This window comes from Denticeps clupeoides, chromosome 2, assembly GCF_900700375.1.
Source record: "Denticeps clupeoides chromosome 2, fDenClu1.1, whole genome shotgun sequence".
NCBI classification, from domain to species: domain Eukaryota; kingdom Metazoa; phylum Chordata; class Actinopteri; order Clupeiformes; family Denticipitidae; genus Denticeps; species Denticeps clupeoides.
Window position 1 is genome coordinate 14,494,095 of NC_041708.1, and position 10,164 is coordinate 14,504,258.

Here is a 10,164-nt window from a genome sequence, read left to right on the forward strand (position 1 = left end):
ATTATGACCACAGAGAGGTGAAATAAAAGTAAATTGCAGGACAAAAAAAAATAAAATAAAAAAAAAGTGGCACGTTCACTGTTAGTATTCAACAAAAGTCAGGTGAACCGGACAGTGTTCGTGGGGGTGGATCTCTGTACCCATACTTAGTTTGTTTATGTGCAGCCTTCACGTGCCTTTACAGCCAAGCAGTGCACGATGTAACACATGGTGGCGCGCAAAGTAAACAATGATGAGTGGTGGTTTTGCATGGTGGAGTTGCAATTACGGAATACGCGACATCTCTGTTAGACTTAAAGAAACGAATGGGAGAAAGAGCCCAGTTTTACTGCGTGGTTAAAACACTAAAGCCTTCTGTCGCTGTTGCGACGTGAAAATTATATTCTGGGCTGTTCAGTGTAGGGATTCATTCTGCACTCCACACAGGTAGAGGCGCTGTTCTGGTCAGAGGTGGTTTTCACAAACGTTCTGTAGGTAAAAGTTGCATTATACACTATAATGTGCACAGTCTTTTATGATATGGGTTATTAGCAACGTCCAAATGGAAACAGGGTGTATACGAACATTTTTCTTAAAATAGGATCATTTTAAGCTGCTGGTATGCTACTTCGATATTTAGAATCTGGCAACATACGGGGATGCAAATACCACGTGTCTTGCAGTCAGTAGTGGGCTTTCTAGCAGCGGCGTTCACGGTTTCACTCAGAGCGGGCGTAAAATGGCGGCTCGGTGGGGGACCGGCGAGAAGGTTTTAATCGATTGCGGTATTATGTTTTTACCACCAATCGGTTTGGACGAGGTATGGATTCAGCTGCTTAGTTTATATTTGTAGGCTTTAGTTGGCACTTAAATTCATGCCGGTATATGAGTAGGGCTGAATTGACACGTGTATGGGAAGTATGCGCATGCAGTATAGTGATTTTGTAAAGTTAAGTTTGGCAGCTGGTAATATTTTGGGGTTTAGGTATTTTTAACTTTGAGCGTAACTCCAACCTTAGCTTCGTGTGGTTTGTACATTTACTTTAGTCTGTGCCGCGTGTGTTTCTGTTAACCTCGTGGGGCTCAAAGACCTATTCCATAGTTTGTAACTATATTTATTAATTTATTAATCTATTGCCTCTAATATTGTTTTAGCTTTTGTGGTTTTGCAAATAATAATGGCTCCCTTTAACTTTTTGTCGTTTTAAACAAAACCTCTGAGTTTAGGGTGCACACGTTCGCTCTGTTTGCCACGTTTGTTTCCGATTTTTCTAAATAACGTGTAGGCTTCTCAGTTCTCTTTAATTAACTCATTTGCCGTACCTGAATTTGAAGAGCAGATTGCGTGTAATTTTAAGTTAGTCATATCAGACCACGTGTGGTCTTGCCCGGATTCTCACGTGTTTACAACGTGGTAAGTTAGCTGTAAATTTCACAGCTTATTTATACAGTTTGTCCCATGTATTTATTTTTCGCTTTAATCAATTGAATTACATTTATTTTTAAACCATGGTGAGTTATCTTTACCCATTAAATAAATATCTGGCGTCTCGGGGTTGATTTAGTACGCCTAGAAATGTTGAATCAGTTTAAGTAAATGACAAGCTGATTTAAGCATTTGATTTTCGAGTAAAGACGTTTAGCATAAATCCGCCAGGTCTTCCCTTAGTTCTGGTGAGTTTGTTTTACTGCAACACGTGGGCTTCAGTTCCGCAGAGAGGAAGTGACGTCACTACCCAAGGCTGTGCACTGCTTACAAGCATTACTGTAGCATTGTGAACTTTTTGTCTTTGCTACTTCATCCCAAAATATTAATTTAATGTCATGTTTAAAAGACAAACTAAAGTGCAGATATAAATAACTGCATTTTAAGTTCTCTTAAATAAGGTGGTTTAATAAAAATGGGGGTTATGGATATTCTGAGGAAGCCTTGATCCCCTCAGGTAATTTAACATAATTTCTTAATTAATTCATGGCCTCTTAATCCTGCATAAATTGCCATTACTAATAAATCACAACAGTGCTGTCATAGCTTGGAGTCTCAAAGTTTGGTCTTATCTTCTACTCCTTTTCCAATCGAAAAACACCCCTGAAGGCTTCACTATTTAATCTATTGTTTTTATTCTTTTTTTCGTGCTCCTCCAGAGTCAACCACTTGAGCAAGCTCTCTGTAACAGTACCATGGAAGAGCAAGTCCTGGGATCTTCAGATTCCCTGGATGCCCTCAACATGCCATTGGAATCTTCAATTCTGTCTATCTTTGATGACTGTCCCACTGGAGAGGTAAACAGTTTATTTAATGTGCTTAATCATTCAGCAACCCAGATAATTGTATTTGTGGAAACGCTATGTTGTTACAGAATACTTATTTATTATAGTCACACTTTGCTTCTTTTTTTTTTTTTTAGGTCAAAATGGGAATTGATGAGGAAAGTGAAGCAACGCTGCTATCTGCTCTGACTGAAATGCTTGACAATGTAGATAATGAAAGCATCTCCCCCTTTGATATCCTCCCTGATTCTGACCTTTTCTCAGGAAACAAGGCCTATGAGCACTCAACGGTTAGTCTACAGCTATCATGCATTTGGACCAGACTGTCATGACCGAGTGTGTGTGTCTAGGATTTTAGATTGTGAATGATGTACCTTTCAAGGCTAGAGGTTGTCTGTTTTTGTAACTGAATTTTTTTTATTTTATTTTTTTTTCTTCCCCCTCCAGCTAAGGAAACTGCTCTGCCAGTCACCACCCAAAAAGGATCCCATTTGCCACACCAGAGTGAGTAACAGCCCAAAAAAGGTAATGCTCCTATCAAACTGTACATTTATTTTTTATTAGTTGTAGCATTGTCCAGATATTTTTCATTAACAGTTTGATTGGCTTGTGTGAATTACAGATACAGAGCACTACACTACAGAGAATTGATAGAGAGGATGAAGAGCCCTTGACTATAATATCAGAGATTGAGCCAATTCCACTTGACTGGAGCAGTTTGCCTCTGTCTCTTGTGTTCTCTTTTGAGGAAGAGGCTGGCAAGCAGATGCTTTCAGAGGGAGGGATTTTATTGGAGGTAGTGGATCAGGGAGAAAATGGTGAGCCAATCCTAACCATTCCTGAATTGGGATTCCCTGTTCCACTGGCTGAGTGTGACACTACAGAATCTGATCTAAGTGTCCCAGTGAAGAACGAGCGTCCTGGTCATCTAGCTCCATTGCCTGCCATGTCTTCAGTTAATGTTGGTGGCAGAGAGAAGAATGCGGTCATCATATGTCCCAAAAAAGACTCAAAAAAAAAGGTTTGTCCAAAAAGAAAATTGAGAAATCAAGTGTTTCCTTCTGCACCACTGAATGAAAGGAGGATTTTAAGAAGTTATTCACTGAGAAAAACACCTTTGTGCCGACCTCTCCAAAAAGCACAGGATAAATTGAAGAAAAAAAAGGTGACATTTTCACCTTGTGTCTCAGTCATGCCCACAGAAGCAACCGAGCCTAGGTCACAAAATCTGCACAAAGAGCAATCTATATCTGCCTTACCTGGTGAGCCTAGACAAAATGTACTTGAAACTTCAGCGGTTCCTGTGCCAACACCCATACGGATACCAAGATCAGTACCTGCAACATCTTTTCTAGAGGCTGAAGGTATATCTTTACCTTCATCTAAAGTCACTGCCTGGCCATCTTCTGACTGTAAACAGCATTCTAGAACAGTTTGTAGTCTAGACCCTGTGTCCAGTGAGCCCGATCTCAAACCCAAACATCTCAGTCTCCAAGAGTACAGGCTTTTTCGCCAGCAGAAGAAACTGGCTCCTGTTGCAAAGACCAAAGACATCCGCACCAAGTGGCCGACACTCCCTGAACCTCCTCGAGATCTTCTCCCAATCCCTTGCTTGCATGACCTCAATACCAGAGATCCACGTCAAAGATCCAGTGCACTTCAAGTATGCAAGAATCCTGAAAGAATTGTGTGGTTGCACAACGGCCCTGGTGCTCCTCCAACCCCAGAGGCTCTTTTAGTTCCTCCTGCTTCTATGGCAACAAGTTCCATTAATATGGCCATACCAAATGCTTTGCAACCTTTAAAATCTTGTAGAGTGGTACCTTCTGAACCTCAGACACAATCTGCTGCATCACAGGACACTATGCACACCGGCTTGACCTCTATTACCCAGCCACTAGAACCTGTTTTCAATAATTCTTCACTACCAAGTACCACTGTTCTTTCTTCTCACCAGCAGACCCAAGGGTGCTCTGCCCAACTGTCTGCTGCTAAGTTAAAACTCCAAGCTGAATTCCAATTCGAGAAAGTCCATCTGAATGAAACCGCCACTAAAGTTGCTACACCGATAACTGTGCCTGTTCAGGAAGTGCCAGAGGTGGTTTCTGAGATTCATTTATCAGCTAGAAGTACACTGCCGAAACTAACAACTTCCAACACCTCAAAGTGCTCCCCTGGAGCTTTCCCTACTTCAAACGGTAAACCAGCACAGAGACTGGCTGTAAAGACTGTTCAGTTGGTTGGCCAGAAGCTTGTTGCGCAAACAAGGGTTTCATCTGAACAAAAGAAAACTGAAGACTTCATTCACTCTGTCACTAATGAAATTGGTGAGTTTTACTCTGAACAGTCTTAGTACTTTTGAAAATGTGGTACCAGTTACTATGTTGATTTGGTGCTAAAGTATATTGCGCTGATTCTTTATATGTCCTGGAGCTTTTGCTTTGTCCATTTAAAAGGTATTGAAGCTGCTGACCTAACTAGTCTTCTTGAGCAATTTGAGGAGACTCAAGGTAAGGGACTCTTACTGGGTTAAATGTAAAGCAATGTTTAGGTATTCTTGGTATTAGTTCATATTTAATCCTAATCACTCACATTTAGTTAAAATTTAGTTGTTTTCTAAGCAATAAAATAACTCTAGTAAGTGGACTGAGTGCGGGTTTAGAACACCACAATCTTAACATGTTTTCACTTCATCAGTCATTGGTGTTTTTGCCTAATATTTGGCAGATGTGCTGCAGTTTATACCAGTGTACTCTGCTGATCACAGACTCTTAGCAAGGAAAATGTATTGGGTAAAAGAACTCCGCTTGCACTTTTGACAGTAGTTGGATTGTGCACTATTGATAACTTATCACAATCAAAAAAATGCTTGCCAAATTTCATTGGTCGTTTTGTAATGGTTGTATGAGAACACAAGCAATGTCTCAGAGCACACCTTTCACAGCTTTTGCTTTAATCGAAATCAGTTGGTTAGTTATGAACATTATATTTTCTTCTTGGTTTGGTTTCCTTTCATAAAGAAAAAAACATTAATGGAAGTAAAATTTAAACAGTATGCTATTGGCCTGCCAGTCAAGAAACCAGTCTGAGATAATTCGAGCTTTATTCCTGCTGGACAAATGGGTACACTGTGGTCGTAAAGGGATGGACATGGTCAGCAACAATACTCAGGTAGGCTGTGGCATTGCAAAGATGATCAATTATTACTAAAATGCCCAAAGTGTGCCAAGAAAATGTCTCCCACACAATTACACCACCCACCAGCCTGAACCGTTGATACAAGACAGAATGGATCCATGCTTTCATATTGTTGCAGCAGAAATGGAGACTCATCAGACCAGGCAACATTTTTCCAATTTTCTATTGTCCAATTTCAGTGAGCCTGCATGAGTTTCCTGTTCTTAGCTGACAGGAGTGGCACCTGGTTTGGTCTTCAGCTGCTGTAGCCCATCTGCATCAAGGTTCAACGTTTTGTTTGTTCAGAGATGCTCTTCTGCATACCTTGGTTGTAACGAGTGGTTATTTGAGTTACTTTTGCCTTTCTATCAGCTCAAACCACTCGGGCCATTCTCCTCTGACTTCAGAGGAACTCAGACCAACCATGCCATGTTCAAAGTCTCATTTCTTCCCCATTCTGAAGCTTGGTTTGAACTGCAAACCCTAACCCTCAATAATTTGTCAGAGCAGTTGGACAGGTGTGCCTAATAAAGTGGCCGGTGTAGTTTGTGACTAGCCCCACTGCCCTCAAACAAGGAACAATCAGACCAATTTCTCTTTCCAGCCAAAGAGGAGTGCAGTTCCGCAGAGGACTGTGGCAGAGCAGTTGCTGTAGGAAACTGCAGGTGGGTTACCTTGCAGTCCTCTAACCCTTTTGTGTGTTGTGAAAATCTACCCACAATTGCCAAGACCTTCTGAAGTCTTGACTGGATTGGGACAGTGGGATGAAAAACATGGAACTGAATCTATGACTTGCTTATTTCTCCTAGTAGTGTTGATGCTGCAAGAGACTATAAAGTACGGGAAGGTGCTCGGATCTATGAGCTGGGCAGTTCAGCAGGTGAGTGGGCAGCATGTGTTTTATACAGACCTTGCTTTTGTTAATTAGGGTAAATGCAGCAAAACTATTATCCTCATGGTCTAGTGCATAAAAACTGTTTGTGAAATGTATGGGGAAAGTAATGTATTGGATTCCTTTCTACACCCCAAACAGGTCTCACTCCACCGGCCACACCTCCCCATCAGATGTGGAAACCACTGATCCCAGCTGTCCTCCATGAAAGCAAACTGACAGTGCCTGTAAAAGTCATTCAAATGACCACAGTTAGCCCCTTCTCCTTCCAGCCATTCTCCCTTGATCATGACTACTGCATTCCACCTAAAGAGTCTGTTGAACAGCAGCCTGAAATCACTGCTCAAGCTACAGAGCTTACATTATGTGAGGGCCCCTCCCTTGAGACTTCCTCAGCACCACTGTCAACAGTTATCTTGCGGGATGCGGTCTTGGAGTCTCTGGATGATCGTACATTGAGCAGTTCATTAATGGAGACCCCTGTCAGCTCGCCCTGTAGACTAGAGGGGGATGACCTGGATGGTCAACCCAGAAAACTCTTGCATTCACCTTGTCCTGATCGCTTCAAGAGGGGGCGGGTGAGGAGGCGTTTTCAAATCCGATCACATGGTTCCAGGTCCAGCAGCTCAGAGTCCAGTTCCCCCTCATCATCCACATCCTATTCCCGGTCAAGATCTCGATCAGTTTCTCCACCTACAAAAAGGTCCCTCCCCCCCTCCTCCCCTTTCTTTTTTCAATTTGTTTATTTTTTCATCATAAAAGTAGAAATTCTAAATATAAATTATCTACCTTCTCTGTGTGAAGGTATCGTTCTAGTCACACTAGAAGCAGCTCCAGCTCTTCAAGGTCTCGTTCCCCACCTCAGCAGAGGCGATATTTGTACTCCAGTTCTAAATCTGCGTCCTGGAGCCATTCTAGATCCTGGTCCAGTTCCTGCTCCCGCTTCAGTTCAGCTCAAAGGCCATGGTACAGTTATAAGGGCTACAGGTGGGCAGCTTGAATGATGTATAGCCACACCCAGAGTGTGGTTAATGCTCATTAATTACTTAATAGCGTATGATTTGATAAATGTTATTGGTCGCTAAATAAATATTTTTGGTTCTCTGAAATGTCCATTACATTTCCATTTACAGCATTTGCCAGACACCCTTAACCAGAGCGACTTATAATCAGTATTTACAAGGACAGTCCCCCCCTGGAGCAACTTAGGGTTAAGTGTCTTGCTCAGGGACACAATGGTAGAAAGTGGGATTTGAACCTGGGTCTTCTGGTTCATAGGCGAGTGTGTTACCCACTAGGCTACTACCACCCCATGATGTAAACTACCAGTCAAAAGTTGAACAAACAAGTCTACAAAACAGGGAACTCTTTGCTTTTCTCCACCATCTTAAATTAAACAACAGTGATTTTCAACAGTCTTGAAGGTTTTTGCTGAACACTTATTCACTCATGTTAATGAGCATCTCATGAATTGGCTTTTGGTTATGACTATAGTGAACAAAGCAGTCATGAATGTGTGTGCATGTAAATTTTTGTGTTTATGAAACCTTTATGCCTTTCTTCTGACAGTCCTCAGTCAATTTATCACACTCAATGTGGAGATCGAAATGAGGAAAGTAAGAGACAGAAAGAGAAAGCCATTGTAAGTTTATTTTAAGTTGTCTATTAATTATGGTAAAACTGCTTGTAATGCATTTTCGCTCTTGTCATTTTACAGGAGGAACGCAGGATTGTTTATGTGGGTCGTATTCAAGGAAGCATGACTCGCAAAGAGCTGAGAGAGCGCTTCTCATTGTTTGGCGAGATTGAAGCATGCACACTGCACTTTAGAGAGCATGGGTACACATGAACAATACGATCATGTTGTTGGTCTAAATGTATAAAGTGGATTTATCAAATGGCTCACATTTATTTTCCTAATTTCAGAGACAACTATGGTTTTATTACATACTACAACACCGAAGATGCATTTGCTGCTATAGAGAATGGGAGTAAACTTAGGCAACCCAATGAGTTGCCGTTTGATCTCTGTTTTGGTGGCAGAAGGCAATTCTGCAAGACTAGTTATGCTGATCTCGGTGAGTAACTGTTATGTGCACAGGTTTTTGTTTTTTTTTTTCCTTTATAAAATTAATTTGGTAGTCTTCTTTTTTGTGTTAAATGTTTTTCTTTGTCCCTCAGATTCTAGTAGAGAGTATGATCCAGCACCTGCAAAGGGTAAATATGAATCATTAGACTTTGACTCTTTACTCAAGGAAGCCAAGAAGAAATTGAAGAGGTAACATTTAAGAAGATATGGGTGCTTTGGATGAACATTTATTACCTCAGAGCCTGTGACTGGTTTATTGTTGCCTTTCAATTCTTCATGTTTGCATTTTAGAATTATATCAATGAATGGAACAATTGTTCAGACTGTGCTTGGGATGGATGAAATTGCATAATTTATCAACTTCAATAATGTAAAGTATCATTGAACATGAATAAAACTGATTAATCATTGACTCTACCATTTCATTCAGCTCTCCTCCTAATACCTTTCTATAGAATGGCTGGATTTATCAGTCTGTTACAGGGCACACCGTGTTTTTATCTTAAAATTATGACTAGTCAAGTTAAACCCACACATTTGAAGTGGGTTTAGTGGGTTCAGATTCAAAAAGTGAGTTGGGCCTGACTCAAGTTGCTTACCTTTTAAAATTTGTCAATTTTAGGTACTTTCTCAGACATAGTGTGTCCTTTTTTTTCCAAAAGATCGGTCTACATTTGAAGCACATGATAAGATAACATGATCCTTTATTAGTCCCACAAGTCATGCATTCCATTCCATTAAACTGTGAATGTGAGTTGTAAAAAAAAAAAAAAAAATGTTTGTATATACATAAAATAAATATTTGTAAGATTTTACATATGTACAGAGTGGGTAGATATAGACTGCAATTAAGAGAAGTGGAGATTGTTTACTGGGTTTGTGTGGTTAGCTGTTGTAGAGCCTGACAGCTGTTGGCAGGAAAGACTTTCTGAATCTCTCAGTCCCACATTGTGGGTGCTGCAGCCTGCCACTGAAGGAGCTGCTCAGTGTTGTCAGGGTCTCCTGCATGGGGTGGGAGATGTATTCCAACAGGGATGATAGCTTAGCCACATTCTCCTGTCACTCACTACCTCCACTGGGTCCAGAGGGCATCCTAAACAAAGCCCTCCCTATCAGTCTCTCCCTGTCCCCAGCAGAGATACTACCTCACCAGCAGACCACACCATAAAAGATGTCTGAGGCCACCACAGTCATAAAAGGTCTTCCAAGAGTGGACCCTTCCCCCCAAAAGACCTGAGCCTCAGCAGCAGGTACAGTCTGCTCTGCCCTTTCCTGTAGAGGGCATTAGAGTTGTTGGTCCTTTATGAACACCAAGGTACCTGTAGCTCTCCACAGCCTCAGTTGCCATACCCTGGATGTTTTGTTGTAGTGGAAGATGTTTGTGCCCGTGGAAGTCTACAACCAGCTTCTTGGTCTATCCAGTGTTGATCTGGAGGTAGCTGGCACCAGTCCACTAAGTCCCTGGTCATTTTTCTGTTTACCTGATTTGTGATGAGGCCAACTATTGCAGAGTCATCAGAGAATTTCTGTAGGAAGCAGTTGGTGGAGTTGTAGGTGAAGTCTGCAGTGTAGATGGTGAAGAGGAACTGGGCCAGTTCTCACACAGGCAAGCAACCGGCCTGTAGCTGTTGAGGTCCTTGGGTCATGGAGTCTTTGGCAGTGGTGCCACACGAGGATTTTCAAAGCTCTGGAACTCTTCCCCAGGCTCAGGTTGAGAATGTGCTCAATCACTGCACACAGTTGATCTGCGCAGGAC

At 41.6% G+C, this 10,164-nt stretch overlaps 1 protein-coding gene across 2 annotated transcripts; it reads left to right on the plus strand.

Annotated features, from left to right (window-relative positions):
* The first annotated feature begins 671 nt into the window (after positions 1-671).
* Positions 672-8,820, plus strand: pprc1 (PPARG related coactivator 1). Of its 2 annotated transcripts, none has more exons than XM_028970805.1 (14): positions 672-799; positions 2,125-2,262; positions 2,388-2,540; positions 2,698-2,775; positions 2,873-4,577; positions 4,707-4,760; positions 6,032-6,092; positions 6,237-6,307; positions 6,461-7,022; positions 7,124-7,306; positions 7,889-7,961; positions 8,037-8,158; positions 8,246-8,397; positions 8,501-8,820. In XM_028970805.1, exons 1-14 carry the CDS (start codon positions 719-721, stop codon positions 8,599-8,601), a joined length of 3,534 nt encoding a protein of 1,177 aa, XP_028826638.1. In that variant the 5' UTR covers positions 672-718; the 3' UTR covers positions 8,602-8,820. The 2 variants fall into 2 exon arrangements, with proteins under 2 accessions (XP_028826638.1, XP_028826639.1); XM_028970806.1 differs by having other exon boundaries at positions 6,240-6,307.
* The last annotated feature ends 1,344 nt before the right edge of the window (positions 8,821-10,164 follow it).